Source organism: Pogona vitticeps, chromosome 5 (genome assembly GCF_051106095.1).
Source record: "Pogona vitticeps strain Pit_001003342236 chromosome 5, PviZW2.1, whole genome shotgun sequence".
NCBI classification, from domain to species: Eukaryota; Metazoa; Chordata; class Lepidosauria; order Squamata; family Agamidae; genus Pogona; species Pogona vitticeps.
Window position 1 is genome coordinate 61,516,529 of NC_135787.1, and position 18,566 is coordinate 61,535,094.

The 18,566-nt window shown below is 42.6% G+C and overlaps 1 protein-coding gene across 2 annotated transcripts; it reads left to right on the plus strand.

Annotated features, from left to right (window-relative positions):
• Positions 1-3,858: 3,858 nt before the first annotated feature.
• On the plus strand, positions 3,859-14,090 carry HELT (helt bHLH transcription factor). Of its 2 annotated transcripts, none has more exons than XM_073002315.2 (3): positions 3,859-5,106; positions 5,465-5,561; positions 7,214-14,090. In XM_073002315.2, the coding sequence occupies exons 1-3, from the start codon at positions 5,089-5,091 to the stop codon at positions 7,705-7,707; spliced, it is 609 nt and encodes a 202-aa protein (XP_072858416.2). In that variant the 5' UTR covers positions 3,859-5,088; the 3' UTR covers positions 7,708-14,090. The 2 variants fall into 2 exon arrangements, with proteins under 2 accessions (XP_072858416.2, XP_072858417.2); XM_073002316.2 differs by having other exon boundaries at positions 7,217-14,090.
• The last annotated feature ends 4,476 nt before the right edge of the window (positions 14,091-18,566 follow it).

Here is an 18,566-nt window from a genome sequence, read left to right on the forward strand (position 1 = left end):
ATCAAACACAGCTGAGACACTTACTTCAATGTTTAAATATATATGTATTATCTTATGCTTAACACTTATATAAATGAGACGTACACATAAACAAAGCAGTACATATTCTACATACTATACATATCATACCCTATCAGATGCAAACACATGGCAATGTATAAAAGGGAGGGGAAAATATTTTACAAGTAAAATTATATTTACAAAATACATTTTGACTCGATTTCTATTTAAGGAAAATGTACTTACGGAATGCATTTAACTTTATTTAAAAATATGTGATATATTTTTGTTAAACATCATAAATGCCTTTGTGACCCTGTACACATTTGCTCGGGAATAAAACTCCACAGATCTTATTGGACTTTATTTCCAACAAAACAATCACAAGAATCAGATGTTATCTGATGATTCAATTTATTTTATATCATCAATTTGCATTAAAAGGTAAGTGTAAATCTCAGCAATAATCCAAAATTCTTTGAATGTTTAATGTGTCACCTATGATTCCAGCCTCCCTTCACTTGGGTGCCAATGCATTTCACTGTAAAATGTCAGTAAGATTCCTCTTTAAATGAAATCATTGGCAGCTATGGAAACAGGGCTGAACTTCAGTGTAAAATGGAAATGGTTTTATGGAAAAACAAGAATCCATTTTGTCTGGGTGGCAAGCATATTAAACCAACACATTATAGCACAGTTTCTGAAAAAGAACATTTTTGGATATGATAGTGTGTGTTATCGTATATTTTGCTAGTTATGGACAGAGGGATGTGGCTGGATGTCTGTACTTCTACATAAGCATATAATATTTCTGCATGTGTATGGAACAGAGAGCCAATGTGGTATAGTGGTGAGTGAGGGAGAACAACTTGGACAATCTGGGTTCAAATCCCTGCTCACCCATAAAAATTAATTAGGGAGTGTCACTGGCAAAACCACTTAAATATTTCATGCACCTTGAAAACCTCTGTTAGGGTCATTGTAAGTCATATATAACTTGACAGCACACGCAAACAAATGGAACAGTACAGTACATATATATTTGGAGAATTTCAGGCTTCATTTAAAATGATAGAAAAAATAATTTTGCATTCAATTCCTTGGTTCTTCTTACATTGCTTCTCAAATTGCTGCGAAGGAAAACAAGGTATCTCCAGAACAATATTCATGTTAAATCATTATTGTGAATTATTCCATCTAAATAATATGCTAAAAATAAAAGTCACAAATCAGAGAAATGTTTTTAAAGCAAAGTCTAGCCATAGAAATAGCTATTTTTAGTTTCTGAGGGCTGTCCATACTCCTACTGGTAAGAAAATTTTAAAATGGTCTTTTGGAGAGTTGAAAGAGAATTGTTCTTATATCTTTCCAAGTCTCCAATTTGAAACGTGTCAAAACCTTTCCAAAGCAGCTTATAATGTATGTCTGAGGCCTCATTGTTAGTCTTAGCAGAGATGTAACATTAGTACTCAGAAGTAAAAGCAAACATCTCCCCTTAATACGCCATAACGTTTCCAGCACTCCAGTTCCATCACCCCTGTCATATCGACTTTGCATGTGTCCTTTCTAGCTTTCATTGCCAGCCTGAACCTGCACCTCATCCGAGCCCGTCCTGGGCGAGACACAATTCTCTGGCAGGGAAAAAAGCAGCAAATAAACAAGTTGAGTGGTGTAAAAAAAGAGAAAGAATTGCCTTGCAGGTGCTTGCAGCTGGCGGTTAACTCAGACAGTAAGAGGATCAACTCCATCTCCAATGGCTAGAGAGGGAGACGGGGGAAAAAAAATAAAGCTCCCACATTTACTATTCACAGTTTAGTTAATTTGGATGATAACGGTTAGTTTCTAATCCCATTGTGCAGGACTGAATATACTGAAACCTACCAGCCTTCTGAAAGGGTATCTCTCGCAAGCAGAACAACACTCAGGAGCGTCCCCCGCTTGGACCGTGCAAGACACGCACAGTTTCTGAGAACCATTTTGTACTGGTTTGTTTAGTCATCCATCAGGTTGCAGACAAAACAAGTTGCAGACAAAACATCAAGAAGCGAGATCTCTTTAAACAGTCCTGCCATGAGACAGGAATGTGAATTTGCATGTTGCCGCTGCCACAAGCCAAAAGAGAAATGTTTTAAAAAGGAAAGAAAGTAGCACCAAACCAAACCAATATTTCAGGAGAGATCGAACGATGTTATTCTTCATAGCTCAACTAATAAAATAAAGAAAAAAATAGGGGAGGAAAAAAAATCAATCTTATTTGAAAGTAAAGAGTTTGCAGAAACTACCCTCGAAATTTCAGCTCTGAAATCAAAAACCACGTTCCTAATATTTCTCTGACGAATGCACCGCTTCCACCACAGTTAAGGATTAAAATGTGGATACATTGGCACGCATCTCCAAAGTCGAAGTGATGTTTTTATTTAAACGTGTAAACTACAGTCACACTTTGAGTTGCATTTGTTATTCTGATAGTCAGTGTGCAAATTGGCATACTTTGGGGGCGGGGGTGTCCCTATGTAACTAATTAAGGAAGTGCTAAAGAAAGTTTTGAAAGAAGCACGAAAATGCGCTCCAAAGCTTTGGAGAGGCAAAGGATACACCCTCTTTTTAAAGCTGAGTTCCTCAAGTTCCTGTTTGTGTGTTTTCGATATTTTCCTCTTCAAGCCATTCAAAAGAAAGCGAGCAACTTCCCCACGCTCCATTATTTCCCCCCTCAGCCCCCCCGGGACAAATGTGTTGCCCCCCAAAAAGAGAGCCCGTTGCGCTCTCAAGGCGAGGAGCGCGGCTGCCACAGAACAGAGGCCCTAGGAAAAAAGTTAACAATGCTGTGAAAATATGTTTGCAGAAAATAGACAATTGTTGGATTAGACGTATTCAAGTATGAAATAATGCCTTTTTGTGTAAAAACTTCAGTAATGTCCGTGTACAAAAGTTCCCTGTGGCAGTTACTTGCTCCCTTTGTGAGCGTTGCGCTTTGGCGTCTCCACTTGGCGCATTTCACTCCAAGCCCCTTTAAACGCGATTGTTTCTTTCTTTCTAATGACATTTACCGGATCAAAACATGCTGTTAATTCGATCAGAAAGCTTTACCCTCCCTAACAATGCCACTATAATTTCTCCTGAAGTTTGTTAAATTGACCAAAATTAGGCAAATGAATAGGGGGGTCTGTAGGCGACCCCTCTTGCAGGTGACACCGCATAAAGCACTTTCAGACCAGCTGCGATCTCCTCTTTATTTTGCCCCTCTTTTCTTTGACCCGCATTATTAAAATTTAGGCCCAATGAAACCATTCACACTTTTCAATGGGACATTTTCCTATAGGATAATAGGCTACAAATTGAGCCTCTCCAATGGGTGTGCGGGGAGGAGGAGGATAAAATAACAAGCTCGAGATACACACACCACACAAAAAAGGACCGTCGTGTGCCAAAGGTCTGAGGGAGCCTCCCTGAGTCTGCGGAGGGGAGGGGAGGAATTTTTTAAAGAAAGGTGGAGGGGGAGAACTCTTGTGCCAGCCTCCAAGCCCCCACACCTGCCGGGGTGTCCCCGCCACATAAAGCGGAGGAAAAACAAAAAAGCCTCGCTGCCATCTCTCATAAAGATAGACGTGTCACCAAGTCGTGTGAGAAAAGCTTGAGAACAAACGGGCCCACTCCGTCTCCAAGGGCTCTTCCTTGAACTGGGCGGAACAGCCTATTAAGGGCTTACTTAATTACTTTAATGACTCTGGACAGGCTTTAAAATGCAGTCAGCGCTTGGACAGGGAAGGGGGGCGGCGGTGACAGTAGGGAGGGGGTGTGGGGTGCCTGGGATTTGTAAACAGGCGGTCGTGTGAGAGACCGACCGGGCGTTTTGGGCCTTCAGAAAAAGGGAGCTTGTGTTTCACTGGCGGCCAGCGCGCCCCTGCGCTCATCTCACTGCTCCCTCAGCCGCGCGATGCCCGGTTGCCATGCAAATACTCTTCGGGCGCGGGGGGGGGCAATCACGTGTCCTTTGAAGGGCCACGTGGAGTTACAAAACTGATCTGTCGTCCACCCCATCCCACCCCCCAGACTACCGGGGGGGGGCACACGAGAACATACACCCATTAAAAAAAAAAACAACCCTGATCTTTAATGCATGCCTTCTCCGAAGGCTGCTTTCCCTAATCCTGTGGAATAAGCCTAGCCATAAATATCATCTCGCCGCCGCCCCCCCGCCCCGCCACTTGCCTTTCCTTCAGAAATGATCGCTTTATAAACCGCCACTTGGAAGTGAGGGCTCCGCAATCCACCTGAGCTACTTCTCAGGGAGGACACTGGGGTGCCTTCTGCTCGTTTTTGCCCAGCAGCTTCTCGCCCAGATGGCCTCCAAGCTAAAGGAACGGAAAGTGAGTTGGAGAGCACCCGCGGTCCCCGTGGCCCGCGCACGGCGCCCAAAGAGGGGGTGCCCCAGAGCAGCAGGATCTCAGCCTTTGGGTTTGTGAGAACGGCAGGGGAGGAAGCTCTGCCCGAGAGCCCAAAGAAGCAAAAAAAGAAGTGGTGGGGAGCCTAAAGGTGTTCAGGATGCCGAAGGAGGCCTTTTCCTCTCTTTGGTCGTGTCACAGTTCTTCTTAAAGTTTCTGACCTCTCCACACGGCTCTGAGGTTTTGCCCTCTTTTTAGGATTCTGCCCCACCGTGAACCTAAGGGCATGATCACCTGGTCTCCCGTTTGCAGGGCTGCTACTGGAAAAAAAATAGTTTTGGAGGAGGTCTTTCTTTGATCTCCGACGTGTTACCTGTAGGTTTGATTGATACTGGGGATTCACGTGTCCCTGCCTTTGTAAAACAGTGCAGAGGAGAACCTTAGAAAGGTGGGTGGTTGAAGGGCAGGTAAGTGCCCTGCTGTTCAAGGAGAGATTTAGGCGGGATGGCAAGAAACCGGAGGGGCGTGGGAGCTCTTTGCATTTCGGTGCGCTGCTCCCCTGCGAGTTCTTGTCATTCGGCACGTGTGTTTCATCGTGTACCTTGGATGTCTTTTCTAGAGGATCCCGATTTCTCACAAAGTGATCGAGAAGAGAAGGAGGGATCGGATCAACCGCTGTCTCAACGAGCTCGGGAAAACGGTGCCCATGGCTTTGGCAAAACAGGTAGGTGTGTCTGGGCATGTTATCTCTGGGGCAGAAAACGGAACGCGTCTTGTCAGACGAGTGAGACACCGATGTACCCAAGTTGTGCGTGGCTTCTTGGCTTGCGTGGTGGCTCCTGTTTCTCCTCCCGCCCCGTCGGGACTGAGGTGGGGTAGGGTGGGGTGGGGAAGAGGAACTAGCGGTTCCGATCGCAAGAGGAGATCCTGATGACTGCAGTGCGAAACAGCCATTTGGGGGCATGCCACGAATCAAACAGTCAGGGCTTTTCTTCCCTCTCTGCGCTGCGCTTTGTACTTTTTAACTCTTAACGGATGTCAGAACCTCTTTGACGTTTTGCTTCTCTTTTGACACATTTCAGAGTTCCGGCAAGCTGGAGAAAGCAGAGATTTTGGAGATGACCGTCCAGTACTTGAGAGCCCTTCATTCCGCGGATTTCCCTCGGGGAAGAGAAAAGGGTAGGCGCGCTCTTCGGTGGCGCTGCGCTCTCTGCGCTTGGCGGGCGGGCGGGCGGGCGAGGAGGCGAGCGCACGGAGACACCCCGCGTAGCTGCTGGCCAGGCGCTGGGGAGTGATCTGGGCTGTACGTCACCTTTGTCTTTTAGGGGCAAACCTCAGGCGTTGAAATATGGATTTCTAGCCACCCGTGGGGCGGAAAGAAACAGAATAAGCTTCATTAGGAGAGATTCTGTGAATCTTGAGAGAGCTGGTCTGGTCTAGCGTGCTCTGGAGCCACGGGCAATGTGGTCGCTCTCAGTTCCCCACCTGTAATGTCGGGATAAAAAAAAAAGTTCTACCTCCGTCAGGTCCAGCCTAAGATATTTTGCTGTTAATTCGGGTCTGTGGCCCTATAATTAAGGGTTTTTAAAATAGATATTTTGCTGCCTAGAGTGAAGGAGAAAATCCCCTGGCTTCTCCTTCTGGGTGCAGAAGAATCTGAGGAAGAGCAATTGGTTCACTTGTGGGGTGCCGAACCTTTGGTGCTCCAGATGTTTTGGACTGCAATTTCCAGAATCCCCAGCCTGCATTGCCAAAGATAAAGGATAAAGCCTTAAGGGAACCTAGGAATGGGGACACATCACTCTGTTTGGGCTGCCACTGGCCACCCCTCCACCCCTGCTGCCCAAAGCAGCCACCTCACTGCTTAATTTTCAGGAGGCCGAGCATGGTGGGGAATGAACCAGTGGATCAGTGGTCTCATAATTTGAAATGGAGAGTAATGAATTCTTTCTTTAACAAGTAAATAAATAAATAAATTAGTGGAAAACAAACTACTGCATTCAGAGTATTCCTGACTGTTTGGTGCAGAAGACCAATATTAAGACAGAACTCATTGTGCCTTGCCTGATGGCTAAGATTCTGCACTATATTGGAGACAAGATGCTTTGGTTGGATTGATCCATCAGGGCAGTATTTGTTATGTCTAGTTAAAAAAAAAGTGTGCGTATGTCTGTGTGTGAAGAGTTTGGTAGTAGTTATTGAATCATATTTTCAGTGGCACAAGCCTTCTGGATTATATTTTATCAGTTATGTGGAACATTACGTTACATTTGACAAACCTGTTTTGGTGCATAGTGTCCACATGTACGACTATGAAGGATCATTCAGATTTTGCCTAGTCTGCTGGCTATTTTTAATCAATGGTTTGAATCCACATCCCATGCAACTACCATTGTGCAAATGATTGGGTTTTTGCTTAGCTTGAGCAAGGAGTTATCTGGTACCTCCTTGTGCAAACAGAAGCCCTTTTAGTTGCAGTGGGCAATCTTTGGCTTGCTTAATAGTGGAGCAGCAGAGCTGCTACTCTCTGTAGATTGAATAAGATATTGGTCATATTTCATTGCCTTCCACAGAGTGCCCTCTGTTCTCACCCCCCCCCCTTTGACCAACTCAGAGACCTCCTTCAATGTACCAGCACATAGAAACTGCCAGTTTTTGAAGTCTGCTCCTAGACAGATTAGATTGATAGACTAGACTAAAGACATTTCTTATCTGTTTGCTGCAAGAGGAATGTACTGTATGAAGATCATATAGATTTTAGATGGGATGTTCTGGTCCCTTCTGGTCCAATGCAAAGCTCTAATGGAATTTCCTTCCTTCCTTCCTTCCAGCAGAGCTTCTTGCTGAGTTTGCCAACTACTTTCACTACGGCTACCATGAATGCATGAAGAACCTTGTTCACTACCTGACCACAGTGGAGCGGATGGAGACCAAGGATACCAAATATGCTCGGATTCTGGCTTTCCTGCAGTCTAAAGCCCGCTTTGTCACTGAACCCATCTTTACCTCGCTGGGATCTCTGCCGGAGCCAGACCTTTCATACCAGCTCCCACCAGCTCCAGACTGTTTGGGACACAGCACTAACGATCCTCTTTTCCAGCAGGGAGCTGGACATGGGCACTTTTCCTGGCACAGCTCTGCCAGGAACCCTGGTCTTCCTTACCTTCCCAATCCTGCCATGCCCCTCACTAGCCCTGGGCAGCAGCGCAGCACTTTCTTGTCATCAGTACAAGGTCTGGACCGCCACTACCTCAACCTGATTGGCCATTCCCACCCAGGCTCATTCAGTCTGCCAACTGGCCACCAGCATCCATCTGTGCTATAGCCTACATCTGGGATTGCCAGCTTGTTTCCCAAAGAGGATTCCTGTGACTTTTAAGACCTATGCACAGAGAAATGTAGAACTTTTACGCTTCCAGTGCTGCCACACCTTTGGACTCCCCATCATCTTGTTCGTAAAGCTACAGAACACCTTCTCCAAGGTCAGGTAGTGCCCAAGAGTATCTGTGTAGGGCACATTTATATATCGCTGCAAGAGACTAAGTTACCTTGTACCACAGACTTTCTTCTGCAAATGTAAATAGAGATGAAATGTATAGCGGGGTTGGGGTGGAGAGCAGTGAAATAAAGATGTACTGCTGGCAAAGGTTCAGCTTGTTATGTTTTGCTCTGTTTTTTTTTAAATTTGTTTTCTGACTACCCTACTCTTCTAAATGTTTGCTCTGATGTTGGCTCAAATTCTATAATGGTGCATGGACATTGTGTGTTGTTGTTGTTTTTCTTTCTAAGAAAGGATGTAAGAAAGAAGCACAAAGAAAGAGTAGAGGGAAAGAAAAGGATGGGGCAAGTCTGTGCTAAATGGCTAAAGCCACTGGCCCAATCAAGGAAAATCAGCAGGAGTCTTACCATTGATTTAAGAGGTGTATAGTCACACTTAGAGCTTGAAAAGCTTACTTTGTTGAATTACAACTCGCAGAATTCCCCAGCTAGCTGGCAATGCTAAATGAAGGATTCTGGGAAGTGTAGTACAAGAAATAAGATTTCTAAGTGTTCAACTACACAGCTTTGCCTACAGCAAAACCCAGCTGTGGGAGAGCTCTCATACAGGTGCAGTGTCTTGTCCTTCCAGAGTGGCAATTTGCCCAGGCTGTGTGGCATGTTGAGAACATGAGTTGAATGGATGCTTATCGATTTCAATATGTACTGTTTTTGCTGTAGCTCAGTTCCAACACTTGTGGAGACCTTTTGCAATTGTTCATGGGAATGCAGAGGGCCATACTGGACCCCGCTCTCAGCAAGAATCAGTGGGGGTAACTGCTCATTTCACAATTTTTCCAAGTGTAAGCAAGACCACTACTATTCCCATCTAGCCCAATGCCAAGTATTGGGTATGGGACATTTCTATAGGCAAAGCATGTGCACTACTGAACTTTTGCCAGCTCCCAATTAATTGCATGAAACAGTTAGACAAATAACGACCATGAACGGAAAGGAAAGGAAAGCTACCCAATTGTATAAGGAGTGCAATGGCTATGTGTCCATCATCCCAGCTGCATAGGGATGTGGCCATTCATACAACAGGTTTCTATCTGATCCTGGCTGCATAGCAATGCCACCACCTGTAGTTACATGGGCAACAAGAAGTGTTTGAACCAGATTTCAAACTGCCTGGAATATGGTGTCAGTCACCATATTCCAGGCAGTTTGAGATGACTGCGATAGATTAGGGGTGAGCAGAGCTTGGAAAAACATTTTCTTGAATCACAGCTCTCAGAGTCCCTTATGCTGGCCATGGTGCCCAGGAGAATCTGTGAATTTTTATAGCTGTGTCCTTGATAAGCCAGGAATAGTGCCCAAGTTCTGATTTTTTGTCAATCCAGTTGAAAAGTGAGTCTGCTTCAGAAGGCTATGTGCTATCCTGCTATGTGCTGAAAGAACCCATCATTTACTCAGAGATCTATCAGCCAGCCCAGGGGAAGTAGTCCCAGACAAATAAGTTCTTTCTACCACATTGTCATAGAAATCCTTTTATTGATTCCCTCACTTAGACATTGAAACTGGCATGGCATGGTTGTAGGACAACTTTACACAGAACGGGGCTGGTGAAGCTTTGGCCATCCCAAGCAACTATTTTCCCAAATTATCTCACTACTTATCAGGCTAGAGTGGCTTAAGGAACCTGGAGCAACAAAATCTGGAGGTTCTTCTTTAGCACTAGATTTTTGCACAACTCCCATAATGATCTAGGCAGTGTAGCCTCTGGGGAATTCTGGGAACTGTAGTCCTAAAAAGTACCTTTTGTAAATTCTGAGGATAGGAACCTTTGATCTGCATGGGATGCCTATTTGACTTACAGAGTTTCATCCTCCAGGCCTCCACAATCATCAAACAATAGGAAGCGAATTGCTGATTAGAGGGAACAGTAGGAATTTCTATGTGCTTTGCTCCCTCACTGTCTTTCCTGTCCATCAAATACACAGGAGTTGAGTAACTAGCTTGGAAGTATGAAGGCCCAGCAACGTGATTCTGCCTCTCATCTGACTTCTGTGTTATTCTAGAGATGGGAAGAGTGGCGGGTTTTGTGGACTACAGATTCCAGAATCTCAGATCCAGCATGGCTGCTGGCCATATTAGTTCTGAGGTTTTGAAAGCTCATAATTCAGAAAAGTATTTTTTTTTTCATCTCTGCATCATTGTGCTCATCCCTCATCTTGGTAGCCTAATTCTGTTGTTGCCCAGTTCTTATGAGAGATGGAACCATAACTCTCTTACTGCTCTGTAGCCACTGTTCTTCCTCTTGAGAAGACCAGCTGCAGCTTAAGGTTGACACCATTACTATTACACTTGAGCTTCCTAGCAGAAATGTTACCATCCCATGTTCATTGAACTCAGAAAGTCTTGCAACTCTCCAAGTGCCTCGCTGTATGTTGCCAGGAATTGTTTTTCTTCCACCAGGTACAAGGGAGATTGTACCTGGCGTTTTCACCTGGTCTCTCATCTAAGCACCCACATCTGCTTAGTTCCAACAAAGTGAAAACTGCAATGCTATGCATGCCTTTTTTTGTACACACACTCATTTCAGTGAAACTTACTCCCACACACACGTGTATCAGGTTGCAGCCTGAACTCTGTATCTTCAGAACACCTATCATGGTGTAAGTCTCACGGAATGTAATTGAACTTACTTATGAGTAAACATACTTACTGGCATAGTTGACAATGATTCCAAACAGAAACTTTTGGCTGATAGCCAAAGCAGCCTCATGATTTCCTGGCAGAAGAGGGATTGGATCCAGTTTATTTCTGCATTCCTTCTGAAATCTGGGATGGCTAGAAGAAAAGGAAGACAGGGCTCCTGCGCATTTACTCATTGACTGAAACCCAGTTGGTGCAATTCCACTGGACGTAAATGGTGATGATGACATCACCTGCAATGTTACTCTTCATTTTTAGTTGATTTAAAATTTCCTGCACCCTCCCTCTTGTTTGAAGACCCCTTAGGGATTCTTTTTGCCTTCAGAAGCTTGAGGACAGTGGGCGGGGAAACTGTAATATCTGGAAATCACTGCCAGTGGTCCAGTCACTGTATTGGGATCACTACTGTTGATCCAGTGGTGATTTTTAGATATTAAAATTCCTCCCTCACCTTGAGGCTCCCAAAAGCTTCTTCAAGGTGAAAGAGAACCTTGGAATCTCAGAGGTGGGGGGAAAGAGATAGGCAATTTTTAATCAAGTCAAAATAAACATGATCATTACTGGGTGATGATATCACCACCAATTTTGCCTAGGAAAGTTGTGCCAACTGGATTTCAGCCATTGTGAAGAACAGGGGTCTCCAAACGTTTCAGCTTGAGGGCCATATCATACATACTCCACATTTTTGAGGGCTGAAGGAAATTGTGCACGCATGCATGCATATGCATGCACTCCCACCCACCTGCCTGCACCCCCTGCCAGGCTGGATAAAAAGGCAAGGCGGGCCAGATGTGGCCCACGGGCCATAGTTTGAAGACCCCTGGACTGTAAAAGTAGGAATTTCCAACAAGCTACATTCTGATATTACATTTTAAAGACAAAGAGAGCAAGAGCCGATTTTTTTCCCTTTACTCCATGCTCTATACAAGCTAGCATGGCCACTTGCCCAATCTCTGACAATTACTACCCCCATATGACTGTTGGGAGGCAAACATGAGTCTGAAATAATAGTGGTTTGTCTAAACCCACCGAGTAATTTCATAGCTTCAGATCCCAGCTTTCATTATTTATTGTTCTGCAACATTATGTGGTGTTTTATCTTGTTGGTACTTTTTGACACAGAGAGTTACAAAAATGTCAGGAGACAAGTCACTGTGTGCAAACTGAATTGTAGGCTTCCATCATTGTTTTTTTATATAGCAGCTGATGCTCATCCTGCTCTTTATCTGCATCCACTTAACAAATGTACATTTAATTATTACATAAATACTCCACCTGTTCCTCTGAGGAACTCAAGATGATGTACATGTTTCTGCCATTTTTAAAATTCCTCACGATAACCCTCTGAAATAGGTTAGCTTAACCACACAAAAGGCCAATGAATACTTTATGGAGCCTGTTTTGTTCAACACCGCAAGCACCTTACTGCACTACAAGGACAGGCAATCTGCTGTCTTCCAGATGTTTTGGACTAGAATTTCCATCATCTATTTACATTGGGTATACTGGCTGGGGCTAAATGGAATCTTAGCCCAACACATGTGGAGGATACCAGGTTGTCTATTCCACCACACAAAAACTAATTCTGATTTTCACATACAAACAGATCCTTGCACTGCTTTTAAAATTCATGAAAGTAAAACTAATAACAGATTTAATCATATTGAAGAATGTTTCAGCCAAAAGGCCAAAAAGCAAGAAGGAAAAAATGATTGAAAATAAGAACTTTAATTTCAAAAGTTCATAGAAAAGTTCGTAGTTCTCAGAGCTGGATAGAAGCATATAGTCAATTAGCAGAATGGGAAAAAAAATACTCACAGAAGCACTCCAGCAGGAAAAATGATTTCTTGCATGTTCATGCGAAGTTTTGAAGGATTTGCTGCAGACAAATGCTTTTCTAGAAAGTGATTTTTCCCCCCTGGTAAACTTTGGATACAAATCCTGGTAAAATCCATGCTTCTTTGCCATGATTGGGAACAAACTGGGAGAAAGGGGGTGGAACTTTCTGTTGCCTAGAAGAGCCCTCTAAACTGAAGTCTCAATAGGAAAAAAAGGATACATCAAAAGCATGTAAAACTCAATTAAAGTAATCAAAATTGTAATTTTAACCATTAGATTATTCTAAAACTAACATTTTGAATTTTGACCTATTAACAATGCTGTAGTACGGTTGCCCTCCCCCTCCAGATATTCCTGTATTTCAACATCTTGGTGTTTTTAGAATTTCCCTTTGTCATTTGCTGAGCTCTTGACCAAGGAGCATCCCTGCAGGTGCTACTACAGAAAACTTATTTCCCAGTGTGTGTCAACTAGTATGTTAAATTCTTCGGTTTGCTTTTCATTTTCCGATCAGGCAATGGAAAGCAAATTAATTTGTTCCATTTCATTCTGCAGCTTGACTGAGATCAGGACTAGATTGTTTACTGGGGTCGTGGATCAGCCTGTCCCACAATTTGTGAGCTATCAACTTCTTTATCATGAGACAGGAAAAAAAAAAGAACTTTTCTACAGTGAGCATAAAGCATTGTGTATTTCTTTCATTCAGACTGTAAACACAGGGGAGCTGGTGTGACACTTTGACTTTAAAAAGACGGCATATCAGTCAACAATTTGAGGATGGGGAGAAACAGAGGACCCCGCTTTGTCAAGACACACTTGTGCCTCCAAATCTGAATGCAGGCAGAAGGAAAATGGAAAATAGCCCTCCCTAAACATCTGCAGGATAAAATACATGCGACAGCAGGAAAAAGCCTGGTGCCTATTATTGGAAAACATGTCTTACACTCATTTTCTTCATCCCTTGAGGTAGAATATGAAGAAAAAGTCTTTGACCATTTTTCTTTCTCCTGGAACTAAGCCGTTCAGATCTCCTTTTGCACTGAAGCATTACAGATATAGTGTTACCCTGGAAATATATATTATTATTAATTTATTCAACATTTTGGCCACTGTTAACCAAATTAGATTTTTTTTAAATAGAAATCTCTCCCTCACTTTTCTTTGCTAAGCAGATACTCTGTCTGGGATTAACACATGGCCACCTCAGTCAAAAATTTAGACTATTTACATATAATTTAGCAAACTTGCAGTAGCCCATGACAGTCTTTGTGGCTCCAATGTTGCTATTCTTGATCCCCACCTCACCCGCCTTCTCTATTTTCATTTCATGAGGGAGGATAAATCCTGCTTTAGATTTACAATGGCTTTGGGATAAAAGTCTTGTCCTCTTGTTCCCATTTCAAATCTTTCCCTTGAGTTGCTGAGCTTCCTGTCTCCATTGCTCCCTCATTCTCTCTCACACACACACCACCACCACCACCACCATTTCTTTGCTCACCAATAAAGATCAAGTGTCAAGTTTTGGGTAAACTAAAAATTAACTTCTCATAAGGTGAATGAGTTTTTTAGGATATAAGCAGAATATATTTTGAGTCACAGTTAGAATCCAGTGTATCTCCCTCCCATCTTCCCACGATGCTTCAATTCATGCTGCTTCCACTTCTCATGTGCTCTCCTTTTAAGTAAGTTGTATAGCATTGATTTCCAAGAGCCTCTAACAAAACACAGAGAAAACTTCCCAGTGGTTTGGGCTGAAGGTGATCCATTGTAGTGCTTCTGAAAAGGGTGATCTCTTGTTTCTTGGGCTTCATCCTTGGTTGGGCAAGAATAAAAATAATCATCCCCATGAAATCAAAGGTTTTCTCTACACTTGGGAGTAAGGAACAAAGCTGCTAGCTAGAAACAGGCCTTGGTCTCCTTCAATTTGCCTTAGCTGCTGAAGGAGCCTTACAGGCAGATGGGTCCACTCAGAGACTGGCAGCTTTCTTAATACAGAGGTCACTTGTGCTTTCAAGCGTTATTGAACAAACAAACCCCCATCTTCCCTTCTTGGCTACAAACTCATCAGCCCTGCTCTGGCTCTAGACTATTCAAAAGGAAAGCAATAGGCCGGTCAAACATCCACAGGAAAGTTGGAATTGTGAACAGGAATTGTTACAAGTCCATGGATCACCAGAAAGAAATCACCTAATAAAGCCAGGAGCTGAGGGAAACCAACGGTTCAAGTCCGAACAGGATCGGAAAACAGAGGAAGAAATTCCTTGATGAAAGAGTTACAGAAGAATCAGCTGTAGGCCCCATCCATAGATGGTGGCCGGTTCTTCCTTCGAGAAAAGCAGGTGTACACTCCACTGTGCAAAACCTCCTATTTGCATTGCTGTATATATTTACTGTCTTGTTTTAGCAAGCATACTTGGGATGTGGTGGCGCTGCAGGTTAAACCGCAGAAGCCTCTGTGCTGCAAGGTCAGAAGGCCTGCAGTTGTAAGATCGAATCCGTGTGACGTAGTGAGCTCCCTTCGCTTGTCCCAGCTCCTGCAACCCAGTGGTTCGAAAGCATGCAAATGTGAGTAGATAAATAGGTATCACCTCGGTGGGAAGGTAATGGCATTCTGTGTCTAGTCGTGCTGGCCACGTGACCACGGAAGATTGTATTCTGACAAACGCTGGCTCTATGGTTTGGAAATGGGGATGAGCACCGTGCCCCAGAGTCGGACATGACTGGACAAATTGTCAAGGGGAACCTTTACCTTACCTTTAGCAAGCACATTACTTTATGTGTTGCAGGCAAGTAGATAATGTGATTTCTCATCATGTTCACTAGCTGACAGATCTATGGGAGTCTCATCCCTGCTTTAGTTGACAGAGGGAGGAGAGATCATAAACTACTACTTTGACACCTTTGTTTTTCAAGAATCTGAGATCTCTATACCCACCTTCAACAGCAGTGGATGTATATCTGGTCTTTCTTTTCCATTCCATTCCACCGTTGCACCTAAACAATGATTCTAGAGAACTGAACAGCTCTCCTTGTTTGTACAGTTTTAGTGATCCAATAAAGGTATTGCACAACTAGAATTTTGTTCAGGTCCACTAAGCAGCTGTGGCTTGCTGTATCAATTATTTAGTCCATGAGTATCATGTATTCTGTGATGGAATATTCATATAGGCAAGTATGTCATCATTATGACAGAAATTCTAAGAGTCTGAACTAGACCCTGTTCTCTACTTTTTTCTTCCTAACACAGTCAGGTTGTCTCACCTCTTTTCAGCCGTGTATTCTTCTGGCCACAGACTATTTGCTTGCCAAAGGCTGAACAGACATGCCCTGTTTATTCTTGAGAAGATCAGTTCCCTTGTATTGGCCACCTGTTTCATGTGAGGTCAGCTTTTACACAAAAGAATCTATGTGCTTAAAGGATGACAAAAGCATGGACTGGATTCTCTTCCTATTCTTTTGTTGCAAAAGTATAAATACAATGGTTATTTTGAAGCATGTTACTGAATGCAAGACAAATCTATTATTTGGTTCTAATTACAAATCCAGATGGGAAAATGCTGAAAAAAGCACAGGGTGCTTTACACCCAGGATCACAGAAAGACAAAAATGTTGACTTATAGCCACTAAATCCACTCCCATGTAAGGAATACAGAACTAAAGCCTCTAAAAAGATGGCTGTCTTGGCTGCTTGAAAAATTCTAGTGAGGGAGCGCCCCAGTCCTAGGCAATTAATTCCATTAATGAGCAACTCTGATTATTAAGAGGGTTATCCAAATTGAAATCTACCCTTTTCTCACTTAAATGCATTAGTTTTGTTCTTTTTAAGCTGAGGCTGCAGAAAATGGGTCTCTGCTGCCTTCTATGTGACAGCTCTTCAAGTACAGTGTTTGAAGATTGTTACCAGCTAAAACATATTCAGTTCTCCAAGTCTTTCTTCAGAGGACTTATGTTCTACACCCCAACCATCTTTAGGTTATCACATAACAATATCCCTTTTAAAGAAAGCTGCCAACAGAAGTTGGAAAAGTTACTATGATGCCCAGAATCCTAGGCAGCATAGCCAGTGGGGAGACCTTATGCTAAAAATCCAACAGCTAAATCCAGGAGAGGCTTCAGGCCTATACAGCTCAGTTGCCTGCTTAAGAGGCTGCTGGAAACATCATCCAATTCTGCTTTAAACAAGGACAGCTAAACCTCATTTCATTGTGACTTGTTTGTTACTTGACCACGAACTGTCCTGTTTAGTATCTCGTTGTGCCCTCAGTCTACAAGATTCCTTTTTTGTATTTCCCCACTTTCTGACTCAGACTGTTTGATCTTGGTTCTGGAATTCCCTGATAGAATCTAACCTGCTGACTGATAGACTAGGTTTTAATGGCTGCTGAAACTATGACCTTTCTCATGGATTTGCTCTCTCTTGGACTTGTAGGGAGGAGAGGTGCTGAGCTGTTTGTCTATCCCCTTTTTACACTTACCGGTAGCTGCTACATCGCTAGATGTCATTTGATCTGGAACAGGACAGGAAGGGGCTTTGAACAGTGGGCTGCTATGTTCACCCCATATGCTTTTAAATTGGTTTTAATTAGGTTGCTGTTTTCATATTATTTATAATAATCTAATAATTACAATTTACTGTAGCTTTATCTGTAACTGTTACAGATAAACCTGAACATTGTGAACTGCTGTGGAACCCAATATTGGGAGAAAAGCAGGATTTATCAATAAATAATAAATGGGGCAACCTTAATGTGACACAGAAGTTCCCATTTTGGATCTTCCCAAATCCCTTTCTTTCTTAAACGGAACAATGTAGAGTAGATGACTGATAAATTGTGTTATTCGCTACTCCACTGATTCCCTAACTTAAATAAATTTCCTAAAGGTGTTACTGGCTACAGAGGTGTGTGAGGTGGTATGAGAATGGATGGATGTGGGGGACATGGGTTCATATTCACAAATTTTGTTCTTGGTGGCTAATAACAGCTTTGAGAATAGGCATTTTGGATTCACAGATGGCCATGCATTCACTGTTTTAGCAAGCATTACATATGGATATATTTCTAGACATATACTGTACACCAATTGAAAGATAGTTGTCTATCTTAGGCAGGTAGCATAATTGAGAGCTTAGAGACATTATGTTTTGGATGACAGCTCCCAGAGCTGGCTGGATAGCTTAGTGAATAGCACACTTGACTGTGGGAGTCAGGACTTTGATTTCCTGTTGTGGCCTCCTGGGAAAATCATCCTGTGAACCCCTGGACAAGCTGCGCAGTCCCAAAGCACAACCAGAAAAAGGGGGAATGTGTTCTTGAGTACTTCATATCTAAAAATCCCTGGAAAGAGGCACAATGATTATGACACATAATTAGTTAAATTATTATTATTCAAAAATACCAGACACAATCAATCAAATTTATAAAAAGCATTGACTTATATTATACAACAGATACAAATTTTATTCAAAAACCTAACTATCTTTTAAATATTGGCACATTATGTATGCTGTTCCTGATATTACCGGTTTTTATAGCTCTGGTGGTATTATTTCTGATATCTGAAACTGTTTGTAATATTGTGTGAAATTTCTTGATACTGTTTTCAAAGCCCCAATGACTATGGGGACCACTGAAATGTATTTCATCCACAAACAATATGTTTTGATTGCCACATCTCTGTATTTTGTTAGTTTTTCCAATTCTTTATTTTCAATTCTAGCATCTTCTGGAATTGCAATGTCAATGATCCAGACATTTCTTCATACTACTACTACTACTACTACTACTACTACTACTACTACTACTACTACTACTACTACTACTACTACTACTACTACTTTATCGTTCCCACACTCAATAACCCAGCATGGCAAATAAATCACTTTCTAAAATTTCTAGATAAGCTGTAATTGATGGATTAATAAAGGCAAATAAAGGAAACATTTGTTGTTCTTTACATATGATATTGAAATTGTAGGATAGCTGGCTAATGTAGTACTTGTAAAACAAACAGAAATACATTTTCCCATTCCCTCACCTGGTGTAGAACTATTAGCAAAACTATCATAATACAGAATGTATATTATTTGTTTAGGAGAAGGAAAACTCCAATTTCAAACCTCCACTGCCTTGTGGCTATATCCACTCATGG

Bases quoted from the DNA above. Each gene is read 5' to 3' on its own strand.
- HELT (XM_073002315.2), top strand. The intron at 5,562-7,213 runs GTAGGCGCGCTC...CCTTCCTTCCAG, and splicing joins CCCTCGGGGAAGAGAAAAGG to CAGAGCTTCTTGCTGAGTTT.